The 17,411-nt window shown below is 43.1% G+C and overlaps 1 protein-coding gene across 5 annotated transcripts in view; it reads right to left on the minus strand.

Moving 5' to 3' along the window:
* The window catches only part of BRSK2 (BR serine/threonine kinase 2), a 311,178-nt gene that overhangs the window by 85,096 nt on the left and 208,671 nt on the right, over positions 1 to 17,411 (minus strand). For all 5 annotated transcript variants that reach the window (XM_085302177.1, XM_085302182.1, XM_085302181.1 and 2 more), the window contains exon 4: positions 7,606 to 7,746. In XM_085302177.1, the coding sequence (XP_085158303.1) occupies positions 7,606 to 7,746 (141 nt within the window). The remainder of the gene's footprint in view (positions 1 to 7,605; positions 7,747 to 17,411) is intronic.

Raw genomic sequence — 17,411 nt, forward strand, 5'->3', positions numbered from 1 at the left:
ATATCTCACTTCAAAATTACCACTACGGATTTTGCTTTTGATTTTAGCTGAGAGAGCCAGTGATCCATGCACAGCATGACCTAAACATAGGAAGTTCAAATGCATTTCTCCAACATGGATGCCTGTCCATCAAAAAACATTTCATGTTACTTCAAGAAAATGGTGCAGCAAAAGGAAATGCAAAAATGCTACCCTTCCACGCCTCAAAGCTACAGACCTTTGCAGACCTGCCACAGGCTGTGGTTGGAGAAGAACACACATGTACCCTGAACCAGCTGCTCTCCCAGCCTGCTGAGAGACAGTGAAAGAGCATGGGTAACACCACTGAWAATGGGTACAGTGATCACCAAGACAGGGAGCTTCTTTCTCCCTACGCTATCTTGTCTTCTCATCAAGTGGGATCCACAACACAGACATTTTTAGGTTTGAGCTTAAGGGATGGTCAAGTGGAAACATGAGGTTCCTGTAAAGTGGCAAATACTTTTCTCTGTGTATTTTACTGGAGGGCACAGGAAGAGAGACAGGAAAGGAGGGACCAYCAACCACACTCCAGATGCAGAGTAGGTTTTAACGTCCCGCATTGTGCAATGTCTTTTCATGAAGAATCCACCTACCTGGGCTGATGCCCATCTGTATGCTGAGGTCCTGACCCCATTTTACAGACAGCATTTTGAAAGCCTGAAAGCCTGAATTGGGACCTACAGGACTGGGACAATATGTGTGAAAGGAATTCCGGAATGGTAACTGACCTCAGAGCTCCCCCCTCCCTCCCCAGACATTCACCAAAACAGTATCAAGGAAAATTATCAGCTCTTCCCTCCACGCCAGTCCACTCAGCAGAGGGGAGAGTGAGGACTCTGTCAAAAAGCTATGTATTTATTGCTGACTTGAACAGGACAATAAAATAAAAGATCTATCATAGATTAGTTCTGCATCTTTTCTGTCTCTTCCACATCCTTCTTTCAACACAATTCCTAGTGCCAGGATATGGATGGCTAGCATAGGAATTTCACAGCAGCCATGAATGTTTTTCTGTATTGCGGCAGCACCTGCAGACCCCACTCTGAGACCAGGGTGCCAGTGCAACCAGGCATTTACCCAAAAGACAGTTCTCTGCCTCAGGTGAAAATTTTTGTCTAGCTGGGACATTTCTCYGCTCTCCATCTTAGGACCCCTTTATATCCAGGGAGGCAGCATCCTGGGGACAGAACTAAGGCCAGGAGCCTGGACCAGAATAGGAGAACTCCCATCACTGCCATTGGGAATGAGAGTTTCTCTCTGCATTTGCACTTCCCATCTTTGTAATGCCAGCTTTTCAAATGCCAGAAGCAAGGCAGAGGAGCATATGGGAATAGGGAAGGCTTGTTATGATTTACCTAAGAGCCCAGCAGCCCGGACAGGCTCATGCATTCATATTTGGAAAGAATTCTCTTGTGCCAGAATGAACAAAACAAAACATAACAAAAATCCCACTGTATGTGGTAATTACTTGGCATTAATGGAACATTGCAGAGTAAATGCATTTAATTTGGTCCCACTCCAGCTGATCTCTCTGGCTCTCCATGTCTTATATGACCGCATCAACTCCTCTCTCTGCAGGTGAGCAGAGGACTCGTTACCCTTTCATTGTTCTACAGGCTCCAGCGCTGTAGGGGCTTTACCACATGGCTGGAAAATCAAAATAGGAGAAAGCAGCTTCTTTCAGTAACAAACAGTGCAAACTTTCCTATTGAGCCCTGCATATGCTGAGAAGGAATATGAAAGAGAAATGCAGCACAGCCCTGCAGAAAAAAGTCCATGTATTTCTGATCCAGGTGGAAACGGACTGCCCAGAGCTCCTCAGCCGAGACAATGGTGTAAGAAGTCGGCCCACGAACCTGCATAGAGAAGTCTTTCAAAAGGAGAGTTAAGTGAAAGGGAGGCATTAAACAAGCCAAGCCAGGGAAATCACACTCACTCAGACACTTTGCAACATTCCTTTCTTAAAAAGCTCTACAGTTCCCTCGTAGCACGAGAGCATCTGAGAGAAAGGGCTGCAGAAAAATGGGTACAAACCTTGGAGGTGGTGCAAAATTGCTTCCTTTCTGGTTTTGCTACTCAAACTGCTCCTCTAGCTCCCTCCATTGCCAGTGTAGTCTGTCTCACGCTCTCAGAATATCCCCGTATCTATATTAYGGGCAATTGCTGCATATGTAAAAGGGAGAGGTAAAGCAGACACCTGCTCGCTGCCGCCTAGGCCTGGCAGATGATGTTTGGTGTAGACACAGACTTAGGATACTAGATTCAAGGAACCTACGTCACCTGGCACAATATGATGAACTAACCCATTATTTTAAAGTGATTTTTGAGCTGAAACATTCGTATCAGTTTCTATGACAACACGTTGTAGGTCACAGATTTCTAAACCAAGAAACCTCCTAATTGGAGTAGTTAAAAGTCATTTGTAATAATCAAATTGTTGGCTACTTTGCAAATGCTTTTCTTACTGACCCCAAGCTCCCAGCAGGGCTAAACCACAGAATAATTTTTCTGCAATATGTCTCTTAAAAATGTCCAGCACAAGCTCAATGTGATGCAAATAATTTATCAGAAATAATTAATAGTAGTAGAGAAGCAATACTTTTAACTTTTATAAGCAGAAAATGCCTTTCATCTTATTTTTCGCATGCTTCTGGAAACGAGATTTGAATGTGTAACTTTATCTACAGAAGAATCTTTGTTTAGAGTCATGGTTGCTATGCTCAAATTTAGCAAGTTTTAACAGAATTCTGTAGAACAAGTAAATATAGTTGTGGCTAGGAAAAACATCAAGAGTCCTGAAGAAGGGCTTGGGTGCCTAAAACACTGTCTGTTCTTCTGCAATTATTTCTGCTGATCATTCTCCTGATTATTTCTGCTCATACATTGCCCCTCCCTACAAACTTTGCTTCAAAACTTATTTTTATACACTTCAAAGCCAGAACAGACTGTCAGATCTGATCACCACTATTATACTTGCCAAAGAATGTCACCTGGTTATCCCTACAATGAGATATGCCATTTTTGTRTCTCCAGCAGATTATATAAAAGAAATAAAACTTAAAAATATGTGCCCTTTGACTTTAGCTGAGCTGGTTATTTCACCTTTGGCACTGCTGCTGCTGTACTTGATTAGTTTTCTCCAGTTTGCCATACAAGGGAAATCTGAAAATTCTTGACTTTTTAGAGGGAGTCTCAATCACAAATTTGAGATGTCTGGATTTGGGCAATTACTGGAAAATCTCAGCTTTCATCAGGGGGAAAATAYATCTTTCTAATTCCTGATGTTATGAAAGAAAATTTGAAAGCTGAAAGACTAAAGGACCACAGGACAAAGCAATACCAACCAGTATTAYTGAATTCCAGAGTTCCTACACCGATTTCACATTTGGAGACCTTCAGTCATGATCTGAATGTGTCCAGCTGCTGTAATCTTAGGTATTCAATAGATTATCCTGGCAGAACACTGTAACATCACTTCTTATAAATGAAGCAAGGCAAAGCAAGAGTCACTGGAAGGGTGGCACTATCTGACAGGACAGATTTCTCATGACACTTGGCATTCTGTGGCTTTCTCCATTTCTTGTGGATGTCCCAGGTCTCTCCCTAAGATTGTACCGCCTTTATTGAAAGGGTTCTGCAGCTCCAGCCTGCAGGAATCTCACCACAGATTTTGGTACTACTGCTGTGAAATCCTGGAGYGTTATCTTATGAATAGCCTTCCCCTCCTCACCCCAACCCCACGCTGCTGGCGAGAACACAAGGCAAACTCAAACAAAGCTCTCGTTCATCGCCGTAGCCCCTCCAAGTCGCACACCCCCGTGCACACGCAGACACACTTCAGCAGGAGCGCTGTGCGTACTCGAGCAGGCACAGCCCCAGGCAATGAAAGGAGAAAAGGCCCTCATAATTGTCATTTATCAATATTCATCAAGAACCTGCCTTAACCCCTCTTGTGCACGCTCGGGGGGAAAAAAAAAGAAATCTAACCAAAATAAAAATAAAATGAAATAATAATCTTGCTGCTCATTACCGCAGGGGATTTCCTCTCAATGTCACCACCGCCCTGTGCAGTAATTGGCATTATCTGTTATCGCCGAAGCCGTAATAAGGTTTGCCACAGGGCACCTTCTCTAATCATATTTTTATTTGTCAGCTCGTGTGATGCAGACGCCGAACGCGAGGCTTGGCCAGAGCGAAAGCCCCAGCCGCACAAACCGCGAGCGCGGCCAATGGCAGCCGGGGCCGGTGATGTCAGCCGCAGCCGAGGCGGCGCGGGGCGCCGAGGCGGCGCGGGGCGCCGCGCCTCCCGCCTCCCCCTGCAGCACCCCCCTCCCTCCCGCCGGCCGCCAGCACCCTCCCAGGCACGGCGGAATTTGCGACCCAGCCGGCCGCCCGCTCCTACGCTGTTTCGCGCAGTAAACAGCGCTGGCGCCGAGTGAGCTGCGACGACGCAGGCTGCTCCTGAGCGGCCTGGAGGCCCTGGGTTTAAGAGAGCCGACCCCCGGCACTTGCTTCGCGGCAGCTCAGTTACAAATAAATAAATAAAATCATTAACTACGTCCAAAAATCATTTCCCAGGCTAGTCGGGTGTTGCCCCCGCGCGCCCAGGTCCCTGGCGTGCGGCGCTCGTGAGCGCGGCTGCCCGGGCGCTGCCGCGCGGCGCAGAGGCCGCGGCGCGCGCGCGGGAAGAGCCGCAGCAGGAGCGGGAGCGCTGCGGCACCCAGCCGGCCGCTCGGCAAAGCGCCCGGGCAGCACGCACGGGCGGCTTGCAGGGTCCCGCGCAGCGCCGCCTGCACGTCGCCGGCGCAGCCCGGTGCTACGCTGCCCAGCAGGGTCCCCCGGGAAACCGCGAGGGGCTACACACGAGCTTTTCCCCATGTCCAACCTTATCCCAACCTCCCTCAGTGACTGTACCTGCGAGCGAGGCACCTCCGCCCTTCCTCTGCACTCTCCGTTAAATAAAATAGCACGAGCAGAAAGCTCATGCTGTTTTAACAGCCAAACAGACAGACACAAGCTCAAAGTGCATTTTGCCTACTTGTCTGAAAACGCCTCCTCAGACACCGGTGATCTCTGCCCACAGCAGCAGCAGAAGCCTTTTAYTGACGGGAGCCCTGGGGAATCCTTTCGGATTCTTTGATCCGGGAATCCTGCRGCATCGATACACTGTGAGCAGGGAAGGCTGAATGCGATAATGTACTGCTGTAAAAGCCAGCCACAGATATTTCTCAGTGTTTTGGGAGGTAACGGTAGAAGATGGCACAACGATACGGGGCTGAGGACACCACGCCATCAATCTCTTCTGCCAGGGTGTYAGAGGCACCCACATCTAGTCATTAACCAAAGCAGAAGCCTTCATTTTTCAACATGGTCATAACTGGATAACCTAACTGATGAGATGATTTGTCATTTCACTGCCCCACGACAGGACAAGGTCAGGCTTCATTGCTTAGGAAAGCACATTAACTTCTGTGCTCACACATACATGCACAGACATACATTTATGYATGCTCTGATTTTAAGAAAAGGATTCAATCATGACTGTTCAGAATATAAYACAGACTCTAACATCATCTTACGGACCACGCAGGTCTCAGAGTGACCTGGAGGAAGGGAGAGCTTATGACTTACTGCTCGCTTACTCAGCACTAGACGCTGGTAGAGTGGGAGTTGACAAGGAGAAAGGGAATTCACTTCTAAACAAGACTACTGCTCACAATCCAATATGTTTAACAGGGGAAAAYGAATTCCTCAAGAGAGACGCGTGCTTGGCCTTGGAAATCCCACATTTCCTTAAACCTGCAGAAGCACTTGTCTGTCTGACAGTTTCACCATGATCCTCACTCAGCTTATTAAAGTTTGAATCATCAAGAGGTATCCACCCCAAGCACAGAGGACTAGTATGAGCATACACATACTTTCCATAGACACTTCCATCACAACTGAGATTCGTATTTCTCTGGAATACTCATTTGAAAGAGTAAATAATTTCTCTTCAGTCATACTTAAATATTTTTGTGTCTTCTTGGATAACTGCTAATCAAGTACTGAACATCTATGCATGCAATCAGACCCAGCAGCGATTACACTGTCCAGTGTATGCAAAGAATTACAGCTGTACAACCTCCCAAAGATTATGCCAAGGAACACTATTTAGTAAAGAGTTCAGAAAAATCAAGTAGATTTGAGAAGATCATGATCCTTCAATTCAGTTAACTGGCATGAAGGAAAACTGTGGAATCCAGAGAATAAAATTTGTCAAGGTAGCAGCAACAGGGAAAACCTAGCTCCTGCAGCCAGGGCCCACAGCCTGCTCTCAGCTCCCAGGAGAATTCCTTTGACTATTATTAACTTACCTGTGCCAAGCAGGCATTGGTCTCAGGACTGCCTCATCCCCCAATCGACCATCTTTGAACAGCCCATTCCCCTAACAGTATGCTCTCCTTCACATATATCTTCAAGAAAGACTCTTATTCTCCTTTCCATTTATCAGAAACATGCTCTCTTTTACATTAATATATCTTATTGGAAAGAGTCAGCAATGCAAAGGGAGTAGGAGAAGAAGAGTAATTTAAATATGTAGGTATCCATTTTTCCTGTGGCCATTTATGCTACAAGTACCTGGTTTGGGAGTTCTCAGCACAAAAACAGGGGTAATGAAAAATCACTGTACGTTTATTGAGATGGAACTACATAGTGATTATGCAAATTCTTCTACTCCAGTGTCTAACAGTGGCCCTCAGCCTACTGGAGAGGGGGGGATCTGYGGCTGTCTATGGCTACTGAGAAACAGCCATGCAGACATTATGTAAATGGTCCCTCTTAGCCATTCTGTGAGGAGCTGTATTACTAAGAAATAAGCAGGCAGCTACARGTCAGCAGCTGTATAGAAACTCTGTGCTCAGATTGATTGTAACAACTTAATTTCAGTATAATTTAAATTACCTGAACTTGTTGAAGATGAAGTAAAACCAGTCCAATTTAAAACACCACCTGAAAGTGCAGGTTATCCACACTTGATGGTTAAATCATCTGATGGATTTAGTTAGTATCAATAGCAGTCTGATCAAGGAAATTATTGCCTACTGGAAAGGAAATTAAAGGCAACAGTGACTCAAAAGCCTAGAAGGGACTCAGTCAAGGTTACCAGAAGCCAGCATGTTTCCAAAACTGAAGGAAGCCATAAAATGACTTTGCTGTACTGCTAATTGCCCCAAGTTTCTTCAGGGACTCATTCTGATATAGCATATACAATTTTCAGTTATTGGCAAGTGCCCCCAAGAATGATGGAAATTAAACTGCTTTTCCCTTGTGGCTTTCATTTTTCCTGGTTAAAGCATTCTCTGTGAATGAATTCTCTTCCAATACTGCATGGACAATCTTCTCTATGTAAACTCTATCTGTGACTGGTGCACAGTCTCACAGTCAGGCAAGAATTAAAAAATACATCAGCACTTTATGCAATGCTTTTAGACCTTCACAATACTACTTACTTAATAGTAAGTAAAAGTGCCAAGAAATAATATCCCATTATTATGTGCTTTTATGTCACAGGAAATTCCTATTGAAAATGACTGTACTCACCATATTGAATGACTATGGCAGAAGTCTAAAGCAGAGATGATTTGTCGGAAGAACTTCCTGGCTTCTTTTGGTGTTAATCTTCCCTTTTTTACAAGATAGTCGAAGAGCTCCCCACCTGACACATGTTCTAGCACCAAATACCTAGAAAATAAAAAAAGCCAGGATTTTGTAAGCACACTATCATACCAGCCCCCTCATGCACACAGATTATGTATATAAACAAACCTCTTTTTTATACATGGCCAAGCAGAATACTTCTGGGGAAAAAAAAAGCAGAAGAGAATCAGAAACTAAAATTAGGAGAGATTAATATTTTAAAGAGGGGTTCTGCAGACTTCAGACATGCCAATGATTTGAAGCAAAGGGATGGATTCAGTGTTCAATGTTCTAGCGAGAGAGAATCTGGCAATCAAAAATGACTCAAAAGACCAGGAGAGGAAGAAGAGAAAAATCTGGGCTAAGCTTTCATGGCTGCTCTAAAAGCTACTGTGGAGTGAGACTGCATAGTAGCAAGCCTCAGGTCTCTTAACCAAGCTGACAGGTGCTTTATAAAACAGACTTGGCCAAGTGGCACTCACATCGTGTTCTGACTTGGACACCTGAGAACCAGACAGATGCCAACAAACTAGAGGCAATTCAGAAAAAAATAAAAAAAGCTGAACAGTTTAAATTAAAAGAAAATACCAGAAGTGCATGTGTGCAGCCTACGTAAGGGCTTCAGCTCTTGCTGCTGAAGAACAGTGTCTTGCTGGAGCAGCCACCCCCCGACTCCCATGTGAAGAACATGGCACTGAGCGCACAAATGCGGCACATGGGGTGCTAGGAGCAAGACATGGAAACCCAGTCCTCACGTAGCACTTCTGGAAGTCTGACAAGAGCAAAATCTTCTGAAAGGAAAGGGGGTGGCCACAGAAGGGCCATCTTGTTGTTTTAAGTAGTGATAATGGGAGGTAGCCAAGTAGAAGAAAACTTTGTCTAAATCTCTGGAAATATGGCCTAATAGTGGGCATGGAATAATTACCCCAGGGATGCGGCAGGAACACGATCAAGTGAACTGCTTAAAAACAAATCAGCTATAACACAGGCTAAGCAATAGACTTCTACTGGCAATMAGATTGTTTGAAAACCTCCAAGGACTCCCATCTCTGTTGTGACTCTCTGCTCCACTGTCCCCTTGCTTGTTTGCCCAGAATATAATATCCTAACAGAGAAAGAATAAACCCAGTACGGAGATTTATTAGTCAGAATCTGAAAGAGCAAGCATAAACAACAAATGAATATTTTCTACTGAAAAGTCACTTCTGTTCTTTGGCACTATTAGCTGGTTTTTACGCTCATAAAGCCCGTAACAGAGGCAGAAACTCATACTCCTCCCTTACTAACTCCTTTGAAATGTGTTCCAGGGCTGCTTGGCAAGGAACAGAATCTCAAAGGTGGTTTCTGCAAAGCAACAACGCAAAGGTGAACAGAGCTTTCAAAGCAGTTATTTGAGACACACCACTAGAAAACTTGCAAACAAGTGTAAGAGATTTTTCCAGATTTCGTGTGTGCTTCTGTTTCCCCTCTTCTCCACTGACAGTGCAACAGATGGGGCAGGACTGTATGTGCACTATGATCTCCATCTTACAATGCTTTGCTTTACAGCAAGTTGATATTTCTACTAGTACTATTAATCCATCTCTTCAAATTTGAGAGGGAAGTGAAAACAATTAACCCGGGACAGACTACTGTCTTTTCTGTATCTCAAGCAGCATACTTTGGGAGGAAAATTCTAAATTTGAAATGGAAAGAGGAAAATAGTATTATAAATTTGGGGGTTTCATTATTCCTGTTTTTAAAGTCTCCAAAATATGGAAGCAGAGAAGGCGTAAAAGTTGTTCTGAGGAAAGTAAAATTGGTTTAATGATAATGCACTTAGCCTTGAAAATACAAGAGTGGGACTTGAGGTCCTACTTCAGTAGCAGCTTCCAGTGCAATTGTGTGTCTCTGTTCCCAGCCAGTAAAAGGAGAAGCTGTSTTTGCCTACCTGACAGAAATGCAGCAGAAAATGCAGTAAGAGACAGACATTAGCACTATCTTCACAGCTAACTAAGTAGGACAGAAGCATAGAAAACTGGACAATACAAATATTCAAAACTTTAGGGAAAATTACATTTTTCTGAATTTTTGATCAAAATATAATCAAATTTTTTAAAAAGCARGTTTCTCAATTTTTTTCCATTGAGATGGGGAAAAAACAGAAAAATCTTGACTGAAAAATCACACTTGGAAGAATACCTGGACTACCTTATTTCCAGGAAGAGATGGGTAGCTGCCAGACCAACTACTAAGCATATATTGATAATATGGAAATGACTGTTTATCTGCCTTACTTTTTTAGAGCAAGATTATTGAGAGCAGATTAGAAATGCTCAGAAAAAAATGATGTGCAGCAGCCATGGGCACTGGGGTGTCTACATCTCTAAGTCCCAATCCTAACTTTGYAAACCAAGCCTAAAGGATACTCTGGTGAGTAGGTTTGCTACATAATTCATTCTCCTTCTCATATAAGAGGGATCTGGTTTAATCTCCCATACGGTAGACCCAAGCCTGGCGCAGAAACAATCCTAAAATTCTCCTTGACAGCCCTTTCTCTCACTGTGCCCAGCAGAAGCTGGATACAGCAGTGCATCTCTTGCCCCTAAATTCAAATTTAAAGTTTTTTTGTTGGTTTTTGTTTGTTTGTTTTTACAGAAGGTATCTTATGAAGATGATTGTAGTTACAGGCATACAGAACATCCTCTATGCTGGCTTCAAATGCACAGTTTTGGAAAATTACAGACCCAGCATTTCTGTCACCCACAGCAGGAACTGCAAAGCAATTTATTTTCAGCAACTTCATCCTATTAAAAACACTCAACAAAAATGCACTGACATGTCACATGAAAAATAAAACAAATTGAAAGACAGGGAGCATTTACAAGGTTATTCATTTTTGCTTGCCACCCAGAAGCAGCAGATAAGATAATGGAAATGAACAGAGGAGAACATCTGAAAAAGATCCGTGCCTGTGACAAGCCAGGGGACGCGGAGAAGCAAAATAGCGACGTATTTGGATCTGACAAAGCCYCTAGCACAACAGGAGTGAGAAGGGTGGCAAACGCATTCCCCCGTGGTCAACCTCAAGCAAGAAACGCTGCAGGGATCACGCCAGAAGTCCTGCGTGGTTATTTCGTACCCAGAATTTCTGAGCTCTGATTTGCAGCTGGTCACCYGCCAACCCTATTCCCTCCAGTATGACTGGGTTTTTTTTAGGATAGCCCCCAACGAGGAGATTTTCAATTAAACAAGGGCGTAATTCAGCACCTGCCTCCACTTCTGCGCAAGCCAATGTCTTACTGGCACACCGCGTGGCACGCTAGTAGCGCACAGTCCGATGAAAGGGGTTTATGCATTACCAAGTGTTGCACCACATGCAACTGCCACAGAATAGTTGACACAATCCTGCTATTCTAAACGCTACGTGTGTGTGTGCACGTGTGTGTGAGAGAGTGAATCTATACAAGAAGAGGGGTTTTCCCTGGTTTACTCATCCCACTTTTCCAGACATGACATGCTCTCATCTCACTTTTTTATTATTACTTTTCCCATTTACTCTGAACAAGGCAATGAGTTTAGAAAAACCCAAGCCAGTGGCCAAGACTAGTCTTTTATTACACCAGGAGATGAAAAGCAACTTACTTGTGAAGGGAAAAAAAACCCTCTATCTGTGCAAGACTCATGGCACCAGTGGCCCACTGTAAAAACATGGCAAACGCCGCTCTTAAAAAGCTATTGCAGAGAAGACTCAAGGAAAGGACAGGCCGAGCCTGTGTCTAGCAGCAYGTACACCACCTGCTGCGCTAATACTTAGAGAGAGTGTCTTAGCAGAAAAGGCTCCGTAAGAGCACTTAGCTCTCACACCTTGGACGCTCTGGACAAACACAAGCTCTCCTGATCCTTGCAATTCACGTGGGAGACGCATTATAAGCGTTAGCCTCCTGTTCTCAGAGAGGGAACCGTGAAGCAAAGGGACTTGCTCAGGGTCACAAAGTCACCCACTGACAGAGTTGGGATCATAAGTATCTTGTGCCTTCTCCACACTGCCGCTACCACCAATTTCCTCTCTGCTTGTGAAAGCACTGCTAAAGCAAGAAACCATCAGGCTTCTGCAACTCAGTATGAAGCCAAGCAGACACAGCATTAAAACCAAATCCTTGATTAAACATTTTCTCACAGGGTATATTCTTTAAGAAGTTGCAGAAGTTTTTGGAGGCCACAGCTTGCTTTTATAAAAACACAAAGGTCCATGTCTTGCATGATATTTCTTCATGCCCATGCTGCAAGCCAACAYATGGAACAAAAAACCTCTGGCAAAGCTTCAGAGCTTCAAGGAGATGAAACTCTGGTGTCTAAAAGCAAAGATGCTGAATGCTTAATACACTGAATGATTTAATCTATTGGAGAGGAGTAGATAAATTGTGTGCAGCAGCTAATTTTTCCCAAAACGTTTTATCTATTCTCTCTGTTACTCTGCCATCTGCATCCTAGCACCACCACCTTCCCAATCAAAACTAGCAAGTTCCTAACCTTACACGACCAGTGGGTATTACATCGGAAACATGCTTGAAGCTTAGAAAAGCGACAAGCCTCAACTCTTTTCCTTTCTTTTGTTCCAGTTTTATTTAATCTTTTAGGTACCAAAACAGCACAGAAATAAAACCAACCAAACAAGAACAAACACAGTATGGTAACAGAGGGATGACTTCTGTGTGTGAAAAAAAATGGAGCAGCCAGGAAGAATGGAGGGAAATGCAGCCTTAAACCATCTTTGTGACTCTCAGTCTGGCTACACCAGGAACCAGCAGCTGCTCCAGTTTGTTCTGGAGCTTAGGCCAGAAATTTAAGACAAAGCACTAAGCCTCTCCTTYGCGTTGCTCCAGCTCAAAATGTGACAGCATACAGCCCACTTATACCATTTTCACACTGCTCCTACACCATGCAAATTATCCTTCCAGTCATTTTAATCTTTTCCAAAGCCTGTATGCCAGTAGGACTCCTAYAAACATAGCGGATGGTTCAGTTTCCTGTGGGAACTATCAGTAAATATTTGATGAACAGCAGCAAACRTGTACATAGTTCATCTTATTTTTGGTTGCATTCAAATACGCTAACTATCTGACAGGGCTATGAGGATTTATGATGCCACTAATAGAAGTTAAAACAAAAATATGCTGTGACTCTTGCCCCAAACTCAAAAAYAAAAATTGCAAAATTCTGGCACTCAGATAAAAACTCAGTAGAGTTTTCTTCCTTTTCTCCTGACTAAAGAAAGATGTTGGCTTTCACCTCTGCCATCCTACCATCAGCTCAAACTCAGTATATCGAAAACAGAGCTCTTGACCTCACCACCCTCTTTCACTTCTTTCTTTCTCTGTCCCTACAGGAAATACTGCTAGCTCGACTACCATTCAGGCTTGTGGTGTGGGCGTTACCTTTGACTCATTTTTTTTTCCAGGTCTTTTCAGCTTGGTTGTACTGGTATCCTATAGATATTTTCTTCATTATACCTCTAAGATAACAGTTTTCCTACCCACCCACATGGTGAGAAATCTTCTCTAATTTTAGGCACCTTGTATGCCTGTTATTTCATCGTCTCATTCATCTTGATAAATAGTCCGGCTCCACTGATGGCCACTCTGAATAGGTATCACAACATTGCTGCCAATGTCTTTTTCTCAGCTCTCTGCTTTGACCCCTCCTTTCATGCCTCCTTCACTGCCTCTCCCTTTCTTACACCACATTTAACACAAGGTTAGCTGCCTTCAGTTTGAGGCCCCTTGTGGCCAACTCTGCAATCAGTCTACTATTCCTTCCTTGGCCTTCTGAGGTTGACTTCCACCTCTGACCAGCCTCCATAGACAGCTTGCACCGTCCACTTGTTCATCTGAAGTTTAACATTTCTGTGCTCACACAACCCCCTCCTATATTTAGAAGGAAAACTTGATATTATCTACAGTTCTACCTTATTATTTTYCTTGAGCTCCTTCTTGAAAGCTGTTCTTTGCTGTGATGCTTGACAATGCCTTGGACTTCCCCACTGAGGAATTTCCAACAGTTATTTTCTGTTTTCGATTGTAACCTGACTTTTTGTTTCATTTTTGTCCAGTGTCAGCACAATAAAGTCCTTGCCATGACGGGATCACCTTTGCACTACAATACTACCAAGTTATGCATCACTTAAGACAGTAACAAAAATAGTTTTGGYGACGATTCCTGTCTCTCATTCAGAGGACTATACTATACTTTASTAAAGGCTGTCTTTGCCCTGGCCCTAGGGAACTTTGAGGAAGGATTCTCAGTGCTCCCACCAAGGCAGCACATCTACACGTTACTGCTACAGCAGAACTCTTAACAAAATAACACAGGCAGACTCGAAGCAATGCCTGGAAAATGCCTGTTAAAGAAAGACTGTCTGGGACAGCAAAGACCAGGGCCATGYGTTACTGGGTAACTTCGGCACAATAAAAAAAAGAAAACCCCAGCTGTGATTTGTAGAAGATGAAAAGCTATCTACAAACCATTAGCAAGAATAGTGTGAAATACTAAAATTCTTGCCAGATGGGATTGCCCACAGCAGCCCATCACTACATCCTAGTGTGGGCTTGCAGCTCCTGTTTTCTCAGCCTTATAGATCAATACAACTTATGAGACATTCACAGTTACACAAATTAGATCCTCTGGGGCAAAACATTGTATTTGTTTTTATAAAAGCATTAAACGGATAGATACCTTCTGATGAAAGCTGATATTGAAATCCAAAGTATTTAGGTAAGTATTTTAAGTGCAAAATAACAACAGTAACAGGAAATATTCTTGATGCTGTAGGAACTGCAGCTAATTTGGGCATTTGATTAGCAGCCTGTTAGGAAACCAGTTAATATTCTTACTATTAAATGTTACAAAATTTATACATATGATGCATAATCTCACTTAAACCTAAGAAGCTTGGTGAGTCTTCTACAGATGCCTAAATTTAGACAMCACTGGGTTCTAGGACTTTTACTATGCAGGAAGTTAGACTGGATATTCCTATAGCACTGTCCAACTTCTGAGACAGTGGATTTCAAGTGTGCTCTCCAGCAAGATGCAAAGCCCTCAAATACACAGAAAGAGCCATGCAAAGACAAGGAAAATCATGAGTTACTGCTTGCATCTTTTGTGCTGAAGAGATAACTGTTTTATAGTATAGGGCCTCTGGGTAAGAAACTTCATGAAGTAACTACATCTGCTAAGCTCAACTACTCTGTCTTGTCATTTAAGAGCCGATCATTATACGAAAATCATGACAATAATGCTAGGACCAGGAAACACAGTAGAAATTAGGCACTTCTGAGTTGACAAAGATGTCTAAGCAATCAATGAGGCCAGAGACACAAGTCAAGCAGGAATTTCATTTATAAAGACAGACACATCTACAGCTCTTTTCTGTCTCCAGGCTTATGAGTGTGCACATCTATAAAAACCTCCTCGTCTATTCCATGAAGTCTGGCCACAGACTTGCACACAAACTGAAAGAGCTGCACCACACGTGCTAGGTATAGCCACCAATCTCAGTGAAGTGAGAATAACCTTGCAGGAAYGGCTCCTTCCACAAAATCCCCAGTAGATTATTCCTGATAAACTTACTACTCCTTCTGACCAACTCAGCTAAGAGCTAGAAAATTCATTACATTTCAAAGCTCTGGCAAATCAGCAAGGGATCTGCCTAGAATGGCAGACTGCCAAGAAAAGCCTCTAGGAAGGAAAGATAAAGTCATGGCAATTCCTGTGCCATGCTACCACTCTAGCTGCAAAATGCCCCTTCATATCTACAGATATGMAAGGACTGATACACAGCAGGGAAATGGTTAAAAACTGTCCAGCCCAGACTGACATGTTACAATTCTTTGACGGCTTTTTCACTGGACTGTTTTCTATTGATTAAATAATCTCTATCAGATATTAAGCCCCTTGTTACTGGCGCAACCTATAAATTATTCAGAAGCTATATAAATTCTTATGGTGGGCATGAATTTTTAAACCCTAATTTGGCACCAGGCCAAGAACTCTTTATTTTTCTTATTTTCTACTCCCCTGCAAAGAAATGTGCACACTTTAGATTTTGTTTTTTTCAAAGGACAATTTTAATTATAAACCCTTTGTTTGAAAGGAGATTGTATTTGATTGCTAATTATGTTTAGACAGGAACAGGTCAGGGATTTGGGGGGAAAGAGAAGTAGAGTGGGAGATTACGCTGTTGCGCTGTCGGTACCTCTGATTTATTGGGGATGAAAGGTATTTTGAGCACGGCCTTCACAGTGTGTAGTCATGCATGCCAAGGCTCTGCCATGGTCTCCTCTATGGGCACCCCATATGGAAAAGCCTCAGCTAGAGGGACCCTCAGCACAGGATGGGCAGAGCTGAGACAACTCCCATCTGCTCCCTGCTGCAATTCTGCTAGTGACCAACTCAATTTTCTGCAAATATTTGTAGTTTTTATTTTGCAGAGCTAAATGTCAGGCTGGCCACGCGTACTTGTAACTGAAGATAGTACTAAAACAAGCCATTAGCAAAGAAAAGAGGACAAAGTAACTGCTTATGACTATTTCTCTTAATTCTAACCATAACCCAGATGGAATGTCTTTTTATCTTCCAATCATGTTTTACTTTCTTACCCTGTATCCACAGCAGCTCCAAGACCAGACTACCTAGAAGCGTTATCTATCAAGACATTATTTTTCAGTGCTGAGCCCTTGAAATGACCTCAACTCTTCAAATCCTCACCTCGCCTTTTGATCTATCTATGGGGAAAGGAGTCAGACATCAAAATCCTGGGTTACCAATAACAAATGAACACATGGAAATCTTCTTTCTCTTTTTTGCACCTCACAATTAGTTTTCATCAGAAATGAAGCTACAGAAAAACCCTGCAGAAGAGGTCTGGCAGCGTGAATGCCTCTGCAGACACCATCAGAGCTGTAAGATTTTGACACCTGCTGTCAGCTGATCTTGTATAAGCCAGAAACGCGAACTGTGCATGGGCAGGAGGACATTTTAATTTTATTATCTGGCTCACTGGGAAGCATTTTCACCTCTGAGAGCAGCAGGTGGCATGTTGTATACACTGCAATGAGGCTTGGGCACAGGCCCAGTGGTGACACTGCACTGCTGGAGGCTGAAAAGGGGATCTGTTGTGTTTGGAGAAAAAGCTGATGAACGCATGGCTCATTTCAGAGAAGAGGAGATAACTCCAAAATTCTAAGGTCCACTCTTTCTCTCAAAACAGTCTTGTTTAAAATGTTCAAGTTGGACAACACAGTGATTAAACTTAACTTTCCCTCCAAATTTGAAAAGAACCTGAAATCTGAAGATTTTAAAAAGCATGTATATAAATACATATAAATACAAATATCTGTATAAAAATGTCTGCATGTATTTGTAAATATATATCTATGGATATATATCCACAGAGAGTGATGGAAATGGGAATTGAGAAATACTAGAATAAACATCTGAAAGCAACAGGCATGGAGTGATCCTGGGTTTTCTTTATCCTATCCTATTTCCACTCGATGAAAGGCATCTACACGCTTATCTGAATTAGCAAATTCCTATGTTCCTGGCATTTCTCAACTCATTTTCACCATTCCTCTGTTCTTTGTAATCCCAGATTGCCACCGGACAACGTTATTCTTTTGAGAAGAAACCAAATTTTCCAAATGGATGCACCACCACATACCAGGATG

This window comes from Rhea americana, unplaced genomic scaffold (genome assembly GCF_003343005.1).
Source record: "Rhea americana isolate MKP2758 unplaced genomic scaffold, rheAme1 scaffold_187, whole genome shotgun sequence".
Classification (NCBI taxonomy): domain Eukaryota; kingdom Metazoa; phylum Chordata; class Aves; order Rheiformes; family Rheidae; genus Rhea; species Rhea americana.